At 42.1% G+C, this 25,000-nt stretch overlaps 2 protein-coding genes across 2 annotated transcripts in view; one reads left to right on the top strand and one right to left on the bottom strand.

Moving 5' to 3' along the window:
• Window positions 1-18,455, top strand: part of cemip (cell migration inducing hyaluronidase 1) — a 119,402-nt gene extending 100,947 nt beyond the window's left edge. The window contains exons 23-29 of the mRNA XM_076109780.1: window positions 443-654; window positions 6,837-7,022; window positions 8,024-8,219; window positions 9,760-9,846; window positions 12,545-12,702; window positions 12,920-13,020; window positions 17,565-18,455. Of these exons, the coding sequence (XP_075965895.1) occupies window positions 443-654; window positions 6,837-7,022; window positions 8,024-8,219; window positions 9,760-9,846; window positions 12,545-12,702; window positions 12,920-13,020; window positions 17,565-17,692 (1,068 nt within the window). The 3' untranslated portion in view covers window positions 17,693-18,455. The remainder of the gene's footprint in view (window positions 1-442; window positions 655-6,836; window positions 7,023-8,023; window positions 8,220-9,759; window positions 9,847-12,544; window positions 12,703-12,919; window positions 13,021-17,564) is intronic.
• A 4,727-nt stretch (window positions 18,456-23,182) lies between these two features.
• The window catches only part of mesd (mesoderm development LRP chaperone), a 9,513-nt gene continuing 7,695 nt past the window's right edge, over window positions 23,183-25,000 (bottom strand). Inside the window, exon 3 of the mRNA XM_076110109.1 lies at window positions 23,183-23,862. Coding sequence (XP_075966224.1) covers window positions 23,595-23,862 — 268 coding nt within the window. The 3' untranslated portion in view covers window positions 23,183-23,594. The remainder of the gene's footprint in view (window positions 23,863-25,000) is intronic.

Raw genomic sequence — 25,000 nt, 5'->3', positions numbered from 1 at the left:
ATCTCATCATCAAACATCTATCAACGTCTAAAGATATAGTGGACTAACCTGAGCAGAGCATGAAGTCTCTCTCCTGCTGTACGTGTTCTTATCAGAGCTTCTCTTTGCTTTGTTCACATAGCCGGCCTGCTATGTGCCTGTTAGTGCATGTTAGTGCATCTTTTAGTGCAGCGTGTTCATGGTAGTGTAGCACCCACCCTCTTGTTCCCACTCAGGTAAATACTGGTAACTCTGTCAGAACTGTTGCCAGTGTTTGCACTGTTCACACTATTAGCACCGTTAGCCTCGGCCATGTTGAGAGGCAAGTTACACTCCCAATCTGTATTTATCCATGCAAAATGAGATGAACTATATAATGATATTGATGTTGGGTAACGCTTTTAAAAGTAAGTTGTCGTAACACTCGAATCAGCCTTTTAAATCCATGGTCTGTTTTCTCCAGATCTACGTCCAGACACGTAACCCTGCCAACCTGAACATGCTCATGGTGAGGGATGAGTACCCTGATCGGCCCCTGACGCTGGAGGGCGCACTGGGAAAGAAGAAACACTACCAGCAGTTCCAACCGGTGATCACACTGGCCAAAGGCTACACCATCCACTGGGACCAGGCAGCGCCCGCTGAGGTCATCATCTGGCTGATCAACTTCAATAAGTCAGTGGACACATGAGCAGCACCTGTGTCAGCACCCAGCACACACACATGACAAACAGCACCCTCACACTCAGCATGTCTGCAGCAGGTTCTGTCTGATCTGGATAGTTTAAACAGGTGAAAATCATTTACTTTACTTATCATGGACAGCACACATAATATTACTTTTGTCAAATGGATTATGTTCATTTGCAGTCTATGGGCAGATTATTGACAAATTTAAGCCCAAATAACAATCAAGACTTTACAACAATACATGGGACTAAATCGCACAAGGGCATTGAAACAAATACTAAGAACACACACAAAAAAATAGAGCACAACCAACATTAACCAACACAAACCAATATTAGAAATCATATGGCATGTAGACTTTAAATACACTTGATGTTAATCGATAGACCGAGAGTGATATGAACTACTGACAATAACTCCGCGCATGAGGGGATGCTTCGTCATTAACGGACAATGCATATAGTCAAAATCAATGTAATTAACACAATGACAAGAACAAACTCACAAGAACCAGTCACATATATTTATATGACAACAAAGCATGACACATCAATCCAGCAACACTGCGGCGCTAAAACACGTATTCATCCACACACTGAAGAGCACGAGCCATTCAAATATTATTCACATCGGACGGAACAATATTAACCATATCATAAAAACAACACCATAGACAAATGAACACAGTAGTAACACTACTACAGATGTAAAAACACAAAAGCACTTCACTTACCAAAGCTGATGTTCACTTAAAGACAAAGTCCATCCTCCTTTCTTTGTTAATAAAGAGTTTAATGACGCGGTTGTACAGAACATCGGTGCGGTTCAGTTCCAGCCAGAGGTCCTCCTGTGAACGTGTTCGTTGAGTTGTAGATCCACTCGGGTCTCAGCAAAAGTTTTCAAAAGCACCGTAGCTTGTAAGTGTCCTGTCGTGCTATGGCGTCCTCAGGTTAGCGTAGCGTAGCTCCAAACAGCTCCAAACACCAAGACGCTCAGTTGCAAATAAAACGCATTCTTAGCCATAACATGTGCAACGTACTTGTAGGCCAGCTAGAAGGCTCTGGCACGTCAAAGAATACGCCCAACATGTCAAAATAAAGATCTGATTGGTTGAAGACTATGACAATCAACAATATCATCCCCATTCACTTAAACTGCACAGGGATTCACTTGTAATTCTGAAGGCCTCCGGGCAGATTTCTGTACCTAGAGACACAGAGGTGAAATCTGATTGGATAAAAGCTCTCCTTATAACAAGCTGTGCTAGAAGCAGAGCAACTGAGGAAGACAGGAGCTGTGCAATGAGAAAATAAGATAATGGGGAAAAAAATTATTATACTTGTAGTGTATTTATGAAAATGTATTAAATTATAAAATAGCTATAAATTTGTGATTCTGTTTAGGCCAGCAGAGAAGGCTTTGCAGGCCCTGACAGCCCACCACTGATATCATGTTATAACTTTAAACCTTTATTGTTATAACAAGATATTGTCATGTTATAACAAAGTACTATTTATCTTGAAACATGAGAAGTTTCACAATATAACGTAATAACTTCCTATAGTGTTATATATTCTGTTTGAATGAGGAAATGGTGTGCAGGGAACAGATAGATTGAGGAACACGATTGGACTCCATGCTTGGGTTGACACGTGTCAAAGTTCACCTGTTATTGAGCATTATGTTGGCCGAGTGCCAGTTCATATAAGTACATATCACAGGGAGTCCACCTGCGTCCGAGTGCAACTTTTCTCGTTGGAACTTGAAACGTTCCGTGTATTTGTTATAACGTGGAAAATGTCTTGTTATAACAATTAACCCTTCACATTATGTGAACTGTGTTGATCAGTTTGTCGTTTTCTGCCGCGCCAACAATACGCTACTGTACATAACGTTGTCTACAAAGTAAACGTGGTGCTCATATCATCAGTCAAGATGTGCTCTGCATTCTAGAGAGGCTAATATACAGCTCATAGCACCATGCTCAACTACAGTTTTGCCTAAGGAGAGGATAATAACTTGTAGTCACAGATAATAATTTGTACATAAGCTCCATATCTTCTATGCACCATGTATCACCGTATGTGCACCTTATTCTTGTGAGCACAAGAAAGGTATCCTACATGCACACATTATTATCATGTGCCCACAAGTTATTATTTTTGGCAGGCAACATATTATTTTGTGCCCACAAGCATAAGTATAACTTGCACAAATGAATATGTTGCCTGTCAAAAATAATAACTTGTGGGCACAAGATAATTTGTGAATGTGAAATCCATATAATGTGCTCACAGTTATTGATTTATATGCACAAATGATCTCTTTCACACAATGTCTCTTGTGAACTGTAGATATAGAGTTTGTGTGCACAAATTAATATCCTGTTTGCACGTTATTATCTTTTTCACACAGGTTAATAACATGTAGGCAAAAATGAATATCTTTGTGCAAAATATAATCAATTGCATACTAGGTGTTATGTAAAAAATATCCAAATGTACTTATCTAACAGGGACAGGAAGTAAAGGGTTGTGAACTGTATTCTGTTTATAACCTTGTTGTAAATGCACAAATACTGAGTTTCCACTCATCATAAATCTAAAAGAGAAGGATAATAAATGTCTAAACAGTCTTTCAAATAATCCCAGAGAAACAAAGCCACATGTTTAACCCACTGAAAAGCATCGACCAATCCAGACCAGCATTTGACCTGTTCACCAGCCTGACTCTTAGACAGCACCATGCAGTCTGAGCGCTTCCTCTGTTACAGTCAGACATTGTTACATCACACTGTTACTGCAGCAGCACTGAAGTAAATGCTGAGAGGAGGAAAAGGAGGATGAGAGGGAGAGGAAGACTGTGACTGATTCAGTGAGAGGAGCTGTCTCAGGTATGAGCCAACTTCTGTCTCTGATCAAAGATGGTCTCTGGTGTCGCATGTGAATGTCATCCTTGATATCCGATGACCTTTGACCTCTTCCCAGCGGATGCTCTGAGTGTTTTTGGTCTGATGTTCACAGACAGCTGATGTTGTCTGTCCCAGTGTTTGTCCAGGGTCCTTGCTGTGTCACAGATGTAGTGTTTCCAGGCAGCAACCATCTAGTTCTTTAAAGTGAAGCCAAAGCTTCATGTGTTAAAGCTGCATTCTCTCCTAGTTTCCACCAGGGGGCGACTCCTCTGGTTGTATAGAAGTCTATGAGAAAATGACTCTACTTCTCTCTTGATTTATTACCTCAGTAAACATTGTAAACATGAGTATACAGAAAAGACAGTTTTCCTCTTACAACTCTAATCCTTTCAGTGTGTTTTCACTTCATCAAAAGTAATTGTAACATTTTCGGTTGCCTAAAATGTTTTATTCAGTGTTCGGTTGTACTTAGCTCCATGCTCTAGTGTCACTTATGGTTGCAAAAACAAGATGGCGACGGATAAAATGCCAAACTCGAGACTTCAAAACCGTAGTCCACAAACCAATGGGTGACGTCACAGTGATCCACTTCTTATATACAATCTGAGTGTTCCCCCCAGCTGTCACACGTGATAACATGACGATGTCACACACTATTCCAGTATTCCTTTCCTTTGGGTTCTTCTCTTTACGTACCAAAGTTCCTAAAGAACTCAATGCGCTTCAAATAAAGTGCTTGTCTGATTGTCTAACAACTTTTCCAAATGGACAATCCAACAAGCTCTGTGTTTATCATCCTTCAGACGTCCAATTCACCATAAATGACGAGAGACTTTTAAAGTGTGTGCCATTAACCCAATTTGTATGATTGATCATGCAAAAGACAGGCAGTGGAGGTAGCCAGGAGGACGCTACGATGGCAGGCATTTCACCTTTGAGCAGGATCCTTCAGAACACTTTCTTCTTTAGATGTGGTCAGATGACACATCATAAAAAATAAAGAATGTCGTATAAGCCTTCTGCTGCTCCAGAGCAAGCTTTTTGAAGTCTGATGAATAATAATACATTTTATTTGTATAGCGCTAGGTACTCAAAGGCACTGTACATGGTAAAAACAGAAACAATAATAATAACAATATAAGCAAGACAGAGAGATTACAATAGAACAGTAATTAACAAACAAAAACACACATAACTAGCATCACAGGTTAAAAGCAGATTTATGTCCCTTGTGTCACAGTGCTGGTTGGGATTGAAGTCTGAAAACATTGTGGTTGTGTGGAGCTCGACAGCAGTGAATTTGCCAGACTCATCCCTGCTGCAGGCTACAGGCTACTAGCAGAACATACAAATCTCTGCAATCCAGTTGCATTGTGGATAATGTAGGCATTAGGTCTTGATGAAGAAGAAAAATGCATACAGTAAATCAGACGCATTTGATGCTTTCCTAAACTGTCCATAGTGAGTCCAACAATAGTAGTGCAATGCTACATCAAGAGTCACAAGTCTTTATGCCTGTCCTGAAAAGCCTTACTTGAAGGTGGGATTAAGTTTGAGGAGAAATTCAAACCTTACTTACTCTCACATCTCCACACACCAGGCCAATTATTGCGTAACTCAGCAGAGTTTTGTTTCATGATGACTTGACGGTTCATGTGGTGGTTGATTTGCTATCCAGTTCTAGAAAGAATGTGGCAGAGAGAAGACATCAGGGTTAAACATAAGTGCATAAACCACGGTGCATAAACCAATGGCTCCATCTACAGTTCACAGAGGAATACAGCAAGAGGGGCAGTTTCTCTGCAGAAAGAGCCGAGATATTAAACTGGAGTTAAGAAAACAGCTGCTGTGTGTCTTCTGATCCGGTTTAATGGGCCATTCTTTCTTTACTTGTACAGTATGATATATTAATGCAGCCACCTCCTGCTCAATTGAAGCTTTGGTGAAGGACTTTGCATTAGACTCAGCAGAAAGCGGTTATATATATATATATATATATATATATATGATAATCCTTTGAATTATCTGTCTTGTTAATGAATTGTTTGGCTTTGGGGGAGTTTATATTGAAGGTTTGAAGGTTTCATTTTGTTCTTTTCTATTTTGTCCTGATATGTGGAAAACATATGTGGGAACATACATTTTCAATTATAGCTGCAATCAGCAGCCTTTTTCTTTGAGGAATGGTGAATGTCTGTGAAGTGAGAGCTCAGTTCAGTTCACTGGGAGTTCAGTAAAGCAAAAAACTATGAAGTAAAAAAAAAAATGGAAAAGTAAAAACATAAAAGTGCATTGTGTATGCTGCACACAAGACAATTTCCTCTTTGATTGCTTGTATATAATTAAGATAAGAAGGGTAAGTACAGGTCAGGTGAATTTTGAGATATAACATGTGCTTTAACTGTATACAGGATATTGGAGTATATATTTCGAGGGATACTTCACCCTTAAAATGACCATTTGTTGATCAATTACTCACCTTGTGTAACTTTGAAAACATTGTTTTCTTGCATGCCTCCATGGCGAACGAAGAATCCGGAAACAGAATAAATCCTTGATGAATTGAACTATACGGAGGCTTGTGCATGCAGGAGACGGTAGTGGCAGAAGTGTTTTACATAGTATCATATTGTTTGTAAAGTAGTGAGCATACAACTGGAAAGATAACACTTGGAATATACTGCAGGAGTTTTCTTTTGTTTTACTTCAATTCATCAAGGATTTACTTTTTTGGATTCTTAGTTCACTGCGGAGTTATGAGAGAAAAACCAAAATGATACAAATACTCATAAGGATGAAGTTTTCCTTTAAGGTTAAGTTTAATTTCAACTCTTGAAAACATGCACCAATACCCAACTGACACATGGTTTTATAATCCATGTGTAATGCATATTTTTCCACACCAGAATTTTTCCTGCCATTTCCCCAAAACAGTGACAAACAGTGTAAAGTGCCCATCAGACAATCCCAGATTCTTCAAATGTCTTACCAAAAATATATTCTTTTCTTTTTTTAAAAAGCTGCAGATCCTCACACGAGAAAAGCTAAAGCCGGAGAATGTTTCATACATTTTTATCCTTTATAGATTACTGAAGCAAATATTTATCAAAATTGTTGATAGTTACTTTTCTGTCCCTCTATTAATCCACTCATTTGTTCAGCTCTATTCAGAATTCATGTGATATTCACTTAATGAAGGTAGAAGTAATCATGTGTGTGCTGAGATGAAAGCAGTACTGTGTTCGGGGTGTTTCAGAAATGACTGGATCAACGTGGGCCTCTGCTACCCACAAGGCACCACCTTCACCGTCATCTCCGATATCCACAACCGCCTGACCAAGCAGACCCGCAAGTCGGGCGTCTTCATGAGGACAACAGCGAGGGAGAAGATCAACCACTCCCATCTGGCGAGAGGATACTACTACTGGGAGGAAGACACTGAGTAAGAAACACTCACGCAGACGCTCGCCTCCACTCACAAGCAACCTTTACTTCCAACACTATCATCCCCCGTCACAAAACAGTCAGTGTAAAAGCATGTGCTATAAATTCGCCATACAACAAAGAACAACGGGTCCACACAGAATCCGTAAACAAACCAACAGTTTATCCCGATTATCTAAAGTACCTCCTTTGGAGGTAAATGCCATAATAATCCCTCACTGCTCCGGAACACTGAGAGCCCACAGCTAAGGTGAAAGCAGGAAGTGGGTGTATAAACTGTGATGGTCCTTTCCAATGGATACTTTGGCCAATCATTTCACCTTTCAACACCTCTTCCAAATGAGTGTGGCTTACCCGTCTGATCGACTGCCTGCTGATCTGCAGTGTTTAGTGACTCCAGGATTCTTATTGAATAAGCTCATTGACTTAATTTCAAATATTAATATTACTGATAGGAATGATGACTACAGCTACAAAAATAGACCCAGGTTGTACTAATCTGTATTGGTTTTATGTGTGAACATTAATAAAATCACACTCTATTCCCTGTTAGACTTAGATTTAGATTGATCTGAAAATATAATTTAAGAAGATGGACTTTTTTACAGTTAAAAGATTTTGTCTTTACAAGACCAACATATATAATATAATGTAAAGAGCAAAGGAGACATGAAAAGAGGATATATGATAAAGGGAGCAAATAAAAGAATTGGAACAAGAAAGATAACTAAAGTGAACAGTATTGCATTCACCAAAGGAAAAAACGGAGGCCTTATCTTGTAATAATGACTTCTGGATGTCAGAGTTGTGATGTACTATCTCATAAGTACAGAAGTTAGAATTATAAGTAAATTCCTCCAATTGTTTTATTTTGGTGATTGCCATGCATTTCTGTAAGAAATGGAACTAAAAGGTGAGCAGATTCAAAAGGTCCTGTATGTCCTTAGTACAGCAACATGTATGTGTTTATGATGTCTAACGCTCTACTATGTATTGCAGCCTGCTCTTCTTGAAGGTCAAGGCCCATAACGACAGGGAACAGTTTGCCTTCTGCTCTGTCAAGGGTTGTGAGAGGGTGAAGATCACAGCCGTCGTCCCTAAAGGCAGTTTACCCAGCAACTGCATGGTCCAGGCCTACCCCAAACACGCTGAGCTGCCCGTTGTGGATGTACCCATGCCCAGAAAGATAACTAATGTCAGGCTGGTGAGAAAAGGGAGAGGGGGTTGGATGGGGGGGCAGTTAAATGAAAATGTTCAAACGAGGCATTGTGCTCTACATAGATGTTTATACAGGCAGTTGTAGTGGAACTGAACTGACAGAATGGTGAACATAGTAACTAATTGACTAATAGTAATAAACAAAGATGGACAATACCATCTTGTATTGCATGATCTTCTCTCACAGAGTCAGTCGAGGGGCCATGACTGCAAAGGAAGGCTATACTCTGGCTATACTCTGGCTATACTCTGGCTATACTCTGGCTATTCTCTGGCTATATTCAGGCTACACTCAGGCTACACTCAGGCTACACCCAGGCTATATTCAGGCTACACCCAGGCTATATTCAGGCTATATTCAGGCTACACCCAGGCTACACTCGGGCTACACTCGGGCTACACTCGGGCTACACTCGGGCTACACTCGGGCTATACTCAGGCTACTCTCCGGCTACACACCGGCTACAGTCAGGCTATACTCAGCCTGACTGAGTATAGCCTGACAGCCAGAGTGTACACTTTGGCTACACTCTGGCTACACTCAGGCTATACTCCGGCTACACTCCGGCTACAGTCAGGCTACACTCCGGCTACAGTTAGGCTACAGTCAGGCTACACTCGGGCTACACTCGGGCTACACTCCGGCTATACTCAGGCTACAGTCAGGCTACAGTCAGGCTACAGTCAGGCTACACTCGGGCTACACTCGGGCTACACTCGGGCTACACTCGGGCTATACTCAGGCTACAGTCAGGCTACACTCAGGCTACACTCAGGCTACACTCGGGCTACACTCCGGCTACACTCCGGCTATACTCAGGCTATACTCAGGCTACAGTCAGGCTACAGTCAGGCTACACTCAGGCTACACTCGGGCTACAGTTAGGCTACAGTCAGGCCCACACAATGTTAGCAAGTCAGAGATATCATCAGGTGCCAGACTTTACATGCCTTATAGGTGATCATCAAAGGTTCTCTACGCATTTCAGAGCATTTCTATTGCATGCTACAGAGCATACTATACTTTTTGACTTGTCATAACAGGACACAGACAACTAACTTATTGAAATCATTTGACCGTTTTGTCAACAATGTTTCTCAACGTCAAAAAGGTCTCTAGCACACAAATACAATATCTATGGCATTTCCACATAAGCAGGTCTGTGTATAAATCCACAGAATTATTTTGTGTCATCTAAAACATGTTGTATCTGACTTATTCAGATATGTTCATTCTGATTTACTAGGTTTGTATATACAAGGTGTGTTTTTCATATCTCTATATCTGAACACATATTTTAGTCATACTTGCTGTGTCTTAGAAATACATGCCTCTTTTTAGAATTTGTGTTAATTTTTACTGCTGCTGATCTCAATTTCCCCACAAGCTAGAGCTTATATCAAAGTACATTTTGCAGCTGTGGTTTTTTACAGTTATTTGTTTTGAAGTGAAAACTTCAAATTGCTTCTGTGAAATTCCAAATGTTGTGAATTAATTCCAGCTTGTTTACTCTCAGCACTCAACAGAACACTTCTTAGAGGTCAAACTGGAGTCCTACAACACTCGATTTTTCCACATCAAAGAGGACTTTGCCTTTACTGAGGTACAACACACTTCATTCAAAAACCAGCGTTGATGTGTGCAGGCAATCTGCTCGAAGTGGTCATTTAAAACACTTGTTGACCTCTGCATTTAACCCACCCTAAGCATTTTTAGCAACTTGAAGTTTGAAGGATACTTTGACATCTGGAAAGTAGGAGTCAGGAATCAAACAGCCAACATCATGGTTAAAGGACGACCCGCTCAACCCACTGAGCCACAGCTGCCGCGAGACGTTATACAATATTTCCAACAACAAACTTAAACTCACCAAACGGTGAAGGAAAGGCCCTTAGTAAAGAACTAAGACGCACCAGAAAATAAACTTTTTCCAGCGCCTGCAAGCTAGCAATAACTGCGAAAAAGAGCCCAAACACGGCACAACTCCTCCAACTTGTAGGTTGGCTATTTTTGCATTCCTAAAGAGGATCTGTTCATTCATCATGGTCAGTGCTACTCAGCCAGCTTCCGTGGCTCTGGAGGACATTTGTCAAGTCTGAAAAAATAACCCTGACGATGTCATAGTGATGTCATCAGGTTTATCTTAGCTTGGGCTCGTGGGCTACACATTTTTACAAACTGGAAGTGTTTGAAAGTTGCTATCCAGTTGCATTATGGGAAATGTAGATTCTAGTGTGTTTAGTGCGTGACTCATATTACGGAATAAAAGTTGGGGCCTCTGCTGCTTCAAATTTTGACCATTGTTTTTCAAATTTGTCTTTTACAAGTCCCCTCTTTGTGGAAATGTACTAAAACTCTGAAGTAACCCTTTTACTGTAATTTGTACAAAAGACGAGTCAAGTTCTGTACCCCTATGAGCCCAGCTGTTGGCTCCAGGGAAATAATGCAACCCTGTTCTCACTCCTGAATCGTCCAATACGCTCGGGTAGGCAGACCACGGTCCAAGTCTGGACCCAGACCCTGTTATCTGGTCCATCTGGACCCTGGACTCACAAGCTCACGGAGCGCTTCTATTTTAACCGGTGCAGCTTTTCTAGCCTTTACGCCACTCGTTCAGCTGTCCAGAAAAGCACACCGACCAATTACATACGTTGTAAATCATATCACGTGATGCTACTCGGCCAATCAAATATGTGTATTCTGATAAGCGTCGCCCTCGACTCAAGTGCCATATTCACACACAAGGGAGAGAGACCCAACAGTTGGAGAGAACTTGAGTGAGAGAAGTTATTTCACATGACGTGCTCGAAAAAGAGAAATGTGGACAGCTTAACCAGAGTCTTTAACCAAGAATGGACAGACTTTTAAATCTTCATTATTTCCACAACCAGTTCAAAACCAGCATGTCTCATATGTTCAGAGACCGTGACGATTATTAAAAGCGGTAATGTGAAGCGCCACTAAAGAGACAAAGCACAACTATTTGAAGCAAACGTACCCACTCGCATCTGAAATGAAGTCACAGAAAATAAACCTAAGAGCTGATATGATCAGAACCCTAACTCATCCACTCACTCGCCAACAATGATGTTAACAGAGAGGAATATAGCTGAAACAAGTGGTTTAATAACCACACATAAAGTCATGTTTTTCTTGGTTGACATCACTTCCCCCTGAATGAACTTAATTTAAAGCTGAAGGGCAAAGACTACCAAAGTATTTTATTTTAAGAGCCACATTTTTCAAAAGCTTTATTTAATTTATTCTTAAATGCGGTCCTTATTTTACTTGAAATGAGAGAAGAACATTTATTTATTATTAGAGTGTTTATTATTTATAATTCATCCAGTTCAATATAAAATCTGACAATAATTATTGTTGAGATATTATTCAATTGAACTTTCTTTACTTTATTTGACACTCAGTTGTTGACTACGTACAGACGTTAATACAACTGTTGGCTACTTCAATATATATGGAACTAAATCATAGTGCAAGTTAGACATTATTGTGATGTTCCGGACCTTTGTATAAGGAAATGCTTTCTAACTGGACCTCGCTGAATATTAATTGAATACCCCTGATATAGTGTCTATATAAGACGCACAGGGCTTTCACCCAGGAAACCGCTGTTCATGTCCTGTTTAAAACAACGTTGATTTATTTAGTTTTGTTGCGTAATCTCCAGTTACATAAACATATTTATTTTACATAACAAACAATTAATTAATTTGACCTAAACCGCTATATTTTTCTAATCCTTACCGAGTAGTTTTGTTTTAAAAACCGAGGTAGGAAGTTTATTTTAAAAAGAGAAAGCGGAAAATGACCAAACTGACACTTTGTCCCTGATGTGCAAAACTGACGCAAGAGGGATACATAAAGCGTCATTTGAATCGTAGGGCCACTGACCAAGCGTCGGGATTTAACGACGGGAGTGAGAATGTGTTGACTAATGCTGCGATATAAACACTGTGGACAGGATATACAGAGATCAGGCTAGCATCAGCAACAGCATGTTTCAGACATATGAAGTCTATGAAGACTGTTCGTCTTAGAGATACTGGTTGATTTGTTTTTTGTATTCCTTTAGCAGCAATTTAACTTTTACTATTTTAATAATTAGTAAGTCATTTGAACCTCAGTCTGTTTTATAAGTGCTACAGAAAGTTATTACAATACAACATATGTATGACCTGTGTTATTTGATATCAGTTCTGCTAAATCATTGACATTATTGCAGTGCTGTCATTTAATAGATACCAGAACTGTAGTGTGATTGACTGGCCATGTTGTGACAGGTGAACGGCAGGAAGTTGTACCAACCAGAAGATGGGGTGCAGCTGACAGTTATTGACGGACATGATGGGAAGGTGGTAGAGAACAAAGGCTTCAGGAACTCCATCTTACAGGGCATCCCAGCACAGATAGACAACTACGTCAGTGGACTGAGAGACGGGTAAAGGCTGCTCCATTACTGTCTAAAAGTCCTTCAACAGTTTGCACTACCACTCTGTTTAAGTTTCTTCATTTGTTTTCTTGTTTTGTTTGTTTTTGGATGATGCATGGGGCCTCCAAAGAAACTGAATTAATTTGCCACAAAGCAAGACACATGCAGCTGCTATCAGCTAAATGTAAATAGTGAAATAAAAAGCTGTCTCTCACTCTTTCTCTAGTTCAATCGTCCTCATTACGTCTAAGGGCCGTTTGGTTACCAGAGGACCCTGGACTAAAGTCTTGGAAAGACTTGGAGCAGACAAAAGCATCAAATTGAAAGGTATCTACCTATATCTGTAGCTATTAATTCGAAGCTTCATTCACAATGTTGACATTCAAATTCTAAATCAAAATTCAAATGCTGCACAGGTTTGTTTATTTGCATGTCTATTTATTGTGTTCAAATTAAATATTTAGTATTTCTTCACAGTTGCAGATAAAGGTCAAAGTACAGTAATATTATTTGTATTATACTATGAATTGAATTAGATTCCAGTGGTGGCTGCATAAAGGATTGTTTCCATCTCCTGTGATTCCAATAATTCCAGAGCGAGTCCAAAAGTCACAATTTATTGAAAGATTATAGATGTAATCATTTCCAAAATTCACAACATGTTTTAATCTAATAAATATTCTTCTTCAATCAATACATGCTGGCGTTAAGTCTATCAAAAATATGAAAGGCGTAACGGTTTTAATATGAGATGCATTTATTTAAACTATGTTAACATGAAGACAGCCGGTTGGGGCTTCATCATGTGTGCGTATGCATGGTCTGAGTCTGAATTTGTTCCCAGAGTAAGAACAAATTGCAGGGCTGGTAATCTTGAGAAACCATTAAGAGTGCGCTATATTTTTTAAATCATCCAACTGAAAAACCCAGCCCAGTGTTGCCAATTATTTTCCGATGAAAGTAGCTAGCAGCACTAGCTACGAAAGTTGCCAAATATTGCAAGAACGGGGCCAAGTCTGCAACACTGACAGCCCGTCCCTTCAGGACCCCCTCCAAAGCCACTCCCCCAAAATTGTCATTATCAATATTGTAAGTACTCACAGCTCTCAAGATTGCAAGATTGCAGCTTGTGTAAGACTCTGGTGAGGAGTAATGAGTACACAGGCAGAATTCGCACAGGCTGGTAGGTAGGTAGGTAGACAGGCAGGGAGGTAGGTAGACAGGGAGGTAGGTAGACTGGTACGTAGATGGACAGGTAGGTAGGTAGACTGGTAGGTAGATGGATAGGTAGGTAGGTAGACTGGTAGGTAGGTAGGCAGGTAGGTAGACGGGTAGGTAGGTAGACTGGTAGGTAGGTAGACTGGTAGGTAGGTAGGCAGGTAGGTAGACGGGTAGGTAGGTAGACTGGTAGGTAGGTAGACTGGTAGGTAGGTAGACTGGTAGGTAGACAGGTAGGTAGTTAGACTGGTAGGTAGGTAGACAGGCAGGCAGGTAGGTAGGTAGACAGGGAGGTAGGTAGACTGGTAGGTAGATGGACAGGTAGGTAGGTAGACTGGTAGGTAGATGGATAGGTAGGTAGGTAGACTGGTAGGTAGGTAGGCAGGTAGGTAGACGGGTAGGTAGGTAGACTGGTAGGTAGGTAGACTGGTAGGTAGACAGGTAGGTAGTTAGACTGGTAGGTAGGTAGACAGGCAGGCAGGTAGACAGGCAGGCAGGTAGGTAGACGGGTAGGTAGGTAGACTGGTAGGTAGGTAGACTGGCAGGTAGGTAGGTAGACTGGTAGGTAGACTGGTAGGTAGACTGGTAGGTAGATGGACAGGTAGGTAGGTAGACTGGTAGGTAGACAGGTAGGTAGTTAGACTGGTAGGTAGGTAGACAGGCAGGTAGGTAGGTAGACTGGTAGGTAGGTAGACTGGTAGGTAGACTGGTAGGTAGACTGGTAGGTAGATGGACAGGTAGGTAGGTAGACTGGTAGGTAGGTAGGCAGGTAGGTAGATGGGCAGGCAGGTAGGTAGACGGGTAGGTAGGTAGACAGGCAGGCAGGTAGACAGGCAGGCAGGTAGACAGGCGGGTAGGTAGGTAGGTAGGTAGACTGGTAGGTAGGTAGACTGGTAGGTAGACAGGTAGGTAGGTAGACTGGTAGGTAGGTAGACAGGCAGGTAGGTAGGTAGACTGGTAGGTAGGTAGGTAGACAGGTAGTTAGGCAGACAGGCAGGTAGGTAGGTAGACAGGTAGGTAGGTAGACTGGTAGGTAGATGGATAGGTAGGTAGGTAGACTGGTAGGTAGGTAGGCAGGTAGGTAGACGGGTAGGTAGGTAGACTGGTAGGTAGGTAGACTGGTAGGTAGGTAGACTGGTAGGTAGACAGGTAGGTAGGTAGACTGGTAGGTAGGTAGACAGGCAGGTAGGTAGGTAGACTGGTAGGTAGGTAGACTGGTAGGTAGACTGGTAGGTAGACTGGTAGGTAGATGGACAGGTAGGTAGGTAGACTGGTAGGTAGACAGGTAGGTAGTTAGACTGGTAGGTAGGTAGACAGGCAGGTAGGTAGGTAGACTGGTAGGTAGGTAGACTGGTAGGTAGACTGGTAGGTAGACTGGTAGGTAGATGGACAGGTAGGTAGGTAGACTGGTAGGTAGGTAGGCAGGTAGGTAGACGGGCAGGTAGGTAGACAGGCAGGCAGGTAGACAGGCAGGCAGGTAGACAGGCGGGTAGGTAGGTAGACAGGTAGGTAGGTAGACTGGTAGGTAGGTAGACTGGTAGGTAGGTAGACTGGTAGGTAGACAGGTAGGTAGGTAGACTGGTAGGTAGGTAGACAGGCAGGTAGGTAGACTGGCAGGTAGGTAGGTAGACTGGCAGGTAGGTAGGTAGACAGGTAGGTAGGTAGACTGGTAGGTAGGTAGACTGGCAGGTAGGTAGGTAGACAGGTAGTTAGGCAGACAGGCAGGTAGGTAGACAGGCAGGTAGGTAGGTAGACTGGTAGGTAGGTAGACTGGTAGGTAGACTGGTAGGTAGGTAGACTGGTAGGTAGACTGGTAGGTAGGTAGGCAGGTAGGTAGACGGGCAGGCAGGTAGGTAGACGGGTAGGTAGGTAGACAGGCAGGCAGGTAGACAGGCAGGCAGGTAGACAGGCGGGTAGGTAGGTAGACAGGTAGGTAGGTAGACTGGTAGGTAGACAGGTAGGTAGACGGGTAGGTAGGTAGACTGGTAGATAGGTAGACTGGTAGGTAGACAGGCAGGTAGGTAGGTAGACTGGTAGGTAGACAGGTAGGTAGGTAGACTGGCAGGTAGACAGGTAGGTAGGTAGACAGGCAGGTTGGTAGGTAGACAGGTAGGTAGGTAGGTAGGTAGACTGGTAGGTAGACAGGCAGGTAGGTAGGTAGGTAGACTGGTAATTAGACAGGTAGGTAGGTAGACTGGCAGGTAGGTAGGTAGACAGGTAGGTAGGTAGACAGGCAGGTTGGTAGGTAGACAGGTAGGTAGGTAGACAGGTAGGTAGGTAGACTGGTAGGTAGGTAGACTGGCAGGTAGGTAGGTAGACAGGTAGGTAGGTAGACAGGCAGGTAGGTAGACAGGCAGGTAGGTAGGTAGACAGGTAGGTAGGTAGACTGGTAGGTAGGTAGACTGGTAGGTAGACCGGTAGGTAGGTAGACTGGTAGGTAGACTGGTAGGTAGGTAGACAGGCAGGTAGGTAGGTAGACTGGTAGGTAGGTAGACTGGTAGGTAGACTGGTAGGTAGACTGGTAGGTAGATGGACAGGTAGGTAGGTAGACTGGTAGGTAGGTAGGTAGGTAGGTAGATGGGCAGGCAGGTAGGTAGACGGGTAGGTAGGTAGACAGGCAGGCAGGTAGACTGGTAGGTAGGTAGACTGGTAGGTAGGTAGACTGGTAGGTAGACAGGTAGGTAGTTAGACTGGTAGGTAGGTAGACAGGCAGGTAGGTAGACTGGTAGGTAGACAGGCAGGCAGGTAGACAGGCAGGCAGGTAGGTAGATGGGTAGGTAGGTAGACTGGTAGGTAGACTGGTAGGTAGGTAGACTGGTAGGTAGACAGGTAGGTAGGTAGACAGGTAGGTAGTTAGACTGGTAGGTAGGTAGACAGGCAGGTAGGTAGGTAGACTGGTAGGTAGGTAGACTGGTAGGTAGACTGGTAGGTAGGTAGGTAGACTGGTAGGTAGGCAGGTAGGTAGACGGGCAGGCAGGTAGGTAGACGGGTAGGTAGGTAGACAGGCAGGCAGGTAGACAGGCAGGCAGGTAGACAGGCGGGTAGGTAGGTAGACAGGTAGGTAGGTAGACTGGTAGGTAGACTGGTAGGTAGACTGGTAGGTAGACAGGTAGGTAGGTAGACTGGTAGGTAGACAGGTAGGTAGACAGGCAGGTAGGTAGACTGGCAGGTAGGTAGACAGGCAGGTAGGTAGGTAGACGGGCAGGTAGGTAGGTAGACGGGCAGGTAGGTAGGTAGACAGGCAGGTAGGTAGGTAGACGGGCAGGTAGGTAGGTAGACAGGCAGGTAGCCCACTTTGACATCCTGGATGTATCATTCACATGCATATTATCTGCTTCGCTGTGAAATAACTTTCTTGTTTTTCCCAAAACTAGATAATATACAGTATATGCAGGGAGTGCAGTTAGTGACAGTGTGGGCTCTATGGTAACGTAGCTCTAACATATTGACGGAATAGCAGCGATGGGCGGGGCTTAGCCAAGGGTCAATTTTAGCCCCCTGCTTCCAGTGTGCCGAACCAGAGGCTATTGATCAGAATTGAAGCAAGCCCCCCCCCTTTGCTGTTCAGAAGTAAATGTGAGGCATGGCATTGCTGAAACACTCTGGTGCTCTGATGATGTCACTGACTTTTAATGTAATTTGTCCTCCTGCAGATAAGCTGGCATTTGTTGGCTTCAAGGGCTCCTTCCACCCTGACTGGATCCATGTGGAGGTAGATGCCAACCGAGCCAAGATCCATCAGGTCCTGCCTGTCCCTGTGGTCCACAAGATGAAGCTATGAAAGTAGGCAGAGTGTGGAGGACAGCAAAGAGACTATGAAGCCCCCAGATACTGACGCACATTGCCAATCCCCCCATTCCCCCACAAAATGCACAGACACGAACTTACAGATACACATACACACTGCCAGCGCCGCAGTAAGTTGCTCCAAGCCATTGTCAAGGATCAGTGGTGTTTTTTCTAGATTTGGCAATGATAAAGAATGATGTGATTTGGTGTGTTGAAAAGGGGAATAACAAAAGGGGAATGACATAACCGATATTGGTCCTGTTTCTGACTGAACACTATCTTACCTTGGCTGTTCAGTAGGCTTGTTAGTTCTCTGACATAGCCAAAAATATGAACTAACTCCTCTTTTGCTACACCCGATAAAGATTTGGCATAGAAATCAGGACTAAAGACAGTTCAGCCTTTTAACATTTTCAACATATTCTGCCCTCTAACGGACTTCGCTATTGCACTCTGACGCGACAGCAAAAAACTCAATACCCTTTGGTATGACTGTTGGATGACACCGTTAGAAAGAGCTTTTTGGAGGTAAAGCTATGCTTGAAATGAACTAGTTCATACAAACACGTCTAAAGAAAAAAATGAACAGTCACATGAGAAGGCAGAGTGAAGACCTTGACATTGAGGGCAAGACGCGAATGTGCAAATGGACTTTACTCAAAAGGAGCCGTGTAAAGAATGAAAAAGAGCGTCTAACAGTTTGGAGAAAGTTACAAAGAGAAGAAGCAAACTGATTATATCAGATGACGCGGTCAGACAATGTAGACAGTACTGTTGGAGGGTGCTGTGAGACTATGCTGTTGGAGGATGCTGACGTCTGACAGCATCCTTTAACAGCACATTGTGGCACATACCCATTGTCCATAGCTCCCCTGAATGGCTATTCCTCCTGTTTTGCTGCTTTGGCAGACAACCAGATGGAATCTGTCTCCTTGCTTTTCTCTCACTCCCATTCCAAAATAATAGCATTTCACCTTTGTGTGATTTTGAATGGCAGGTCCTCTTGGACACAGTGGTGCAAACTGGTTATCACTTTGCCACCTTTGTGCATCTAGGGACGTTGACCCTATGTTACTCCCTGTGACCCAGCAAGCCTCCTCACCAGTAGTGGACGTCCATCTGGTGGGGACACAAGGCCAGACTAAACTTGCACACAAACTAGATTGTAAGTGTTGTCTGACCACATCTAAAGGAAATGTGTTTGTAGCTATTCTTTACTTAAACATGGGGCAAAAAGCCTCTTGTCTTGGAGAGCATTAAGGTGCAATAATTGTTCAAATGGGAATAATGGTGCACACTCTCTTCAAATGGGTTCATGGTGTTGCACTAGTTTGTTCACATAAAAAGTAGTGGAAGTAGTTGTATGAAGAAAGAGGGCTTGAGTTCTCCTCAGTCATGGCTGTTTTCCATTCCAAAAATAGGATGACATGAGCAAGTTGATGGTATTGTTAGCCAATAGGAGAGTGAGAGTGTTGTGACCACTTAGGAGCAATGGAGCAAAGTAGGCCAGAGGTTCCTTCCCAGGCAACATCCTCCAGCTCTTCCTGGTAACCCTGAAGTGTTCCCTGGCCAGCATGTTCTGGGTGTGTCCTGGGGCCACTGTCTTGTTGGATGTAACCAAGTACCCGCAGATCAGATGCCTAAACCACCTCAACTGACTCTTTCAAGAGCCCTTATGAAAAGGCAGAGCAACTTTACCTGGAAGAGGTAAGACTGTAACCACTATAGAGCAATGTAAGTTTCTGAGTTCAGATAATGAGGCCCTCAGTCCCAACAAAATCAATCTACACAGAGGCTCACAGAGCTGGAGTTATACATGTATCTAACTAAACTCCTACCAATGACAATCGTACACAAGTATTTTGTACGAGTAGAAAACATGATGCCACCCAGATTAAGTTATAATTAACAAATCTGCAAATGATTTTGTGCCAGTGCTTTTCAGTTGGATAGTTCTTCAATATACATGCCTGGAAACTAAAAAGATATTAACAAAAGGGGAAGATTGTGATCATGGATGGAATGCTGAGCGAGCATATCAGGCACAAGCCCAGGGTCCAAAGGGGTCAGGGGGCTGCAGAACGGCAAGGAAGAGACAAATAACTGCTAAGAAGTCTCTGATAGTTCTGGTTCATCTGCAAAATGGTATTAAGACACACAACAAGTAAAAATGAGGCAGCCATTTATCATTCATAGCTGTTAGTCTCCCTCCAACATAAGTTACTCTTATGTTGGAGGGGTGGAAGATCTTTGACATGTCTGTGCCCAGGGATACAGGGGTCTCATAATCTGTCCATGGCCAAACATTTGTTTTCAAGCATGAAAGTTCAGTCTTTAAGTTAGAAAGTAGTCTCAGTCCAAGCTGTTTCAGTCCCGTTTGGTCTGCACCATCTGACAGCTTTCACACCAGTCGAAACGAACTAAAGCAAAAGGCAAATGCAACAGAATTTGGTGGAACTATGAGCTTTCCTTCTCTGGATGTTTATTTTTTTCACACTACTTCTTTTATTGGCACAGCACATTGTAAAGAAACGTAAATGCTATTACAAAGAGTTATGTATGATTGCGGTTCGTAGGGCTTGCCAGTTTCCTTTCTCACAATAATCTATATTATGAAAAAAAAAGCGTATTATTCAATTAATCACCTTTACGTTGATCATTTAACAACAATTTCCAAGAGTTTCTTTTTCCAGTCAGATTGTTTGATATTTATACAACTACTGGCTAATTCTCCAATGGACCATCAACTATACGGTTGCAAAGTGATTTATGATGCAAAGCCTGTATGAGAACAGAGGGAGAGAAAAGTGTGAGCTTGCTAATCAAATGCATGTTTAATGTATGTGCATCACTGAGCATCCTTCCCATGCAGGTATCTGTGGTATGTGACAGATGTAGAAGTTGGTTTCTTTGCTTGGGTATATGCCTGCTTTGTTTGACTAAACTGTATGAAGAGAGAATAGAGGAGAAGAAGAAAGAAACAAAAAGACAAACATTCTTTCACTTGATATTGTAATTTTTGTAATAATTGTTTTCCTCCCACGTTTTTTCTCCTGTCAGTGTTTGTGATCCATCTGTCTGTATTTTTGGAGTGAACCAGCAAAAAGCCCATGAATATAAAAAAGTCTTTCAATCTTTAAATGTGCAATTTCCCCATTTAGAAATAACAGAAACCTTTGTTTCAATCTGGCGAGAAAAAGTATTCTCCTCCCTTTGCCGAAATAGCTGGTCTTTTTTCGGAGGTTGTAGCAGTAATTTAGTGTTTTGTATGTTTAATGTGTTTTTAAAAATCCACAGATTGCTAAGAGATATATTTTATACTTATTTATTGTACAGACACAGTTGATCAAAATCTACAAGGGCCATCTTTTGTGTTGTAATGTTATTACTGTCCTGTATGTAAGAAACCATTATAGCTCCATTTAAAAAGATTAGTATCAGACACTCGTACTGCATATATGCATATGACTCTTGGTAAAGTTGGCTTGTTTTAAGTGTACACCAAAGGGATGTGTTGTATATGTGGATTGGGCCTGTAAAGTATTGAAGCTCCTTGACTTTGAATTTCTTTGAGGACTTTTGTACAGAAATAAATGATGATGACCAGTTTGTCTGAATGTCATAGTGACTGAACCGCACATTTGTTTGTTCATGCAGAACAATCAAAGCAACATACAAGTACTGTGTTTTATGCTGACGTTTGACTCACATACCCTGTGTCATTTCCAGTATCCTTTATATTCTCAGCACCACGTGGAGGTCAGTCACATATCAGCATGACCACTAAGCCCTTTCTCACTGCTGATCAGCTGGTCATTCTATCCCATAGCGTAGCAACACAATAACAGCGTTGCTACTGTCTCTTTAAATATTATTGTCTCTCTGCCTTTAGTATATTCATGTTGCTGTTTCACACACTCTCCATCAGCCCAGTGTCTGTGTGTTTCCAGTGTGAACCAAAGTGGATGGCAAATGAACCAAGCCGACCTCCAATTCCTCAGCAGAGAAGAAAACCCTTCTCCCTCTCATTTCCCTGTTCAGATTATTTCACCTGTCTCAACCTGATCGGCAACATGCATATAACTACAGCTAAATCCAGCAAACCATCCATGCATGACTCGCAGCCGAAAGTCTTTCAGCCTCTGCCTCATCTGCGTCCCTCGTTGCCGGCTGCTCGTTGCAGCGGCCTTATGCGCTTCGCATTAATTCCACTTCAAGCCTCTCAACAATCAAGGATTAAGACAAAATAAATAGTCAGGCAAATCGCCTTCTCAAACATGTGGTCAGGCTAGTATGTCAGTAGTTTCAAAGCAGTCCAAACCGCTCGCATGAGAGGACGGCAGCCATCCGCTCGTGGAATAAGATGACCGGCATTGAGTGATATGCAACATTCACGAGAAAGGACCACACCATCAACGGAATGCGTTTAAGAATTTATTTGTGAGACATGAATGGAGGGCGAGGCTTGGACATGAACTCCGTCTTGTAGTCGGTCGGATGAGTTGTGGGGAGCTTCGTCTGGGGATCCACCGGGCACAACAACCCCCCCTCGGGACCCTACGAAGAAGACAGGAAGAGGGAGGAAGAGAAGAGAGGGTTATATTTATTGCCAAAATATAATTTGACATTTTTGAAGTCATACTAGTATATTAAATAGCTAATTATAATGTATTTTTATGGCATACTATATTATGACGGGGGAAAATGTTTTACATATTGCGTTCAGGCTGTTAATTACAAAACGCAGCATGTTATTTAAAATATGTGAAAAAATATATTACGTTTTGTCAAGGCATAAGTGTTATTACATTTTTTTGTATTACATACAAAGGGCCTTGAAGAGAAAAATACTAAAGCAGACGGTTCAGAGAGAGACCGTTCTGTCTGCAGTCCTCTGAATACACTGCCTGCTACATCGTGTTTCAGTGAAAGATACGATCAGGACTGAATTTTGAAAACACGTGAAGTTCACAGTGAAACCTGATTGTGAGGTAAGAGTGTGTGTGTTAACGAGCACTGTTTTCAATAAGTGTTATAGTGACTACTCCACTCTGTCCACTACTGGTGGACAGAGGTGCATCATAAACTAAGCTCTATGCATGGTCCCACTAGAGGGAAGCGTCGTCTTTTCATGTCTGTGCTGACCCTTTAACAGCTCAATGACAACGTGTGGAAAGGTTTCACTCCAACTGGTTCATGTGAACATGTTTGACTTCATACAGAAAGTTGGATTCCTGCCCTCCATGAACTGTAGTACATACTGGCCTCTCTGGGTCTTACCAATGTGCATTGAGCAGAACTCCTGTGATGTCAGCAGTCTGAAGAAATGACAGTCGTCCATCAGAACGGTGTTGGGTTTAATCAGGGGACATTTTGCTTCCTGTTGGTCACACCTCAATCTACAATGCTTTTGTTTGACACAATATCCACATCATCAATGAAAATGTTCTTCGCATATATCTTCTGAAGAAATCCCATATGATTGTATAAAATTGTTTTATTTTCATATTCAGTGAAAAATCAAACAGAAAATATGGGTGCTACTTTTGAATGTACTTGTAAATGCTGCTGGATGTGAACAAAGACAACAGAACACTTTCCAGACCTGGAGGTCTGATGAACGGCTCTTAAATCAAGTACCTTTCAAACTAGATCTGAATGCATTGCTTTTCATTAGGTGAGAATCGAACAACAAAAAATATGTGAAGAACCCAGACAGCATTGATTGAAAGAGCTCGTTAAACCATGACTTAGTCACTGCAACATGTTCCAATGAGGGAGAGCTGGACCAGTCAGGGTTGCTCACCCTGCAGCCCCCCAACAGCTTACTGCTGACAGGCTGGTTGTCACAATATGCATGTCTAAGGCCAGAAGAAAAGAGACCTGAGCCTCCATCACAGCTCCTGTTTCAGATGCCTGGCACTGTTCCCCTCTAAGTCGGGCTTCTTGGTCTCAGCCTTCTTTTTGCTCTTCTTCTTGGTGTTGACTTCGTTGGGCTGCTTGTATTTGGCGTCGTCTTTCTTGGCAGCCTTCCCGGGGAACACCTGTCCCTCCACGGTGACGTCCATGCAGCGCTCCTGGGACACGAGGTAGTCTTTGACCTCCCAGGCCACACTGCCGTCCCGCAGCATGAAGATCACCCTGTTGGAGCCCACCACGAACCTGCAGGACAGGTGAACGACACATCATTCACTCGCTGTTCATGGTGATGCTGTTGTATTCAGTGAGTGTATAACAGCTTCATTAACTTGTATGCATCATTAGGGACATTTTAGGCTTTTTCATTTTTCAATTGTTTCGGCTGTATATGTATATGGCATACATGTCCACATGGCTGTACGTTTTTTCTCAGCTACTAAAATGAGTCTATAATAAACAGAGTAGCCAAAATACAGACACTAAGCTCTAAGTGCCCCTAATAAAATCATGCATTCTTTTACTATTTCTCATGTTTGCTGTTCATGTTTTCCACTGCTGCTGTATTTGATGCATCAAAATCATTGTTGCTAGTCATTAACATATCCCAGACTGTGAAAAAAAAAAAAAAAACAGCGTTTATTATAGAAAATGCTTATTTTGTCTTTCATTAAAAACAACAGTGGCATAAGGTTAACAAACTGGTCTTTGAAGAGTTAAAATTCAGAAAAGGAATGAATTCATGACTAAAAAAAATACCAAAAGTGGAAAATAATATTAACATTGTTTTATCAGCTTTAGGAAGGGGACATTATTGTCCTCCAAGTAAGATGGACCGATTGCATTTTCCTTGGCCGAAGTCTAACCTGCTGATTACCATTTCCTTTCTAAGACTATACGTCCTGAGCTCAGTGTCAACCTATCCTGTTACTCTGTTAGTCATCTATAGCGCTGAACAAAGAGGAAGCATTCTGTCTGTGTTTGCATGATGATCATTACGGAGCGGAGACGCCAATTTAGTTGTTGCTGTGTCCTGAGCCTGTCAGTAATTACTACCAGTACTGACAAAAGTACTAGCATCTTTTACTGAAGTAAAAGAACTAGAATACCACGATTTAAAAGAAACTGTTGCAAGCAAAAGCCCTGCATTCAAAATCTTACCTAAATAAAAGGGCTTTTTAGTTGTTATATATGTTGCATATTTGATATTCTAATAATAGATTGAGATTCATATCATTAATGCAGTAAAATGGAAGATGCTGACTACGATAGAGCTCATTTATTCACTTTATATTTTAGGTGGTTTAACTTACTATATAACAATGCATTGTATTACTCATAAATAAATGTATTGAAGTAAAACGTTTCCTCTGAAATATAGTGG

Source organism: Anarhichas minor, unplaced genomic scaffold (genome assembly GCF_050575085.1).
Source record: "Anarhichas minor isolate MPS153535 unplaced genomic scaffold, ASM5057508v1 ptg000042l, whole genome shotgun sequence".
NCBI classification, from domain to species: domain Eukaryota; kingdom Metazoa; phylum Chordata; class Actinopteri; order Perciformes; family Anarhichadidae; genus Anarhichas; species Anarhichas minor.
The sequence above is the reverse complement of the archived record's forward strand: the minus strand, read 5'-3'. Positions and strand labels throughout refer to the sequence as shown.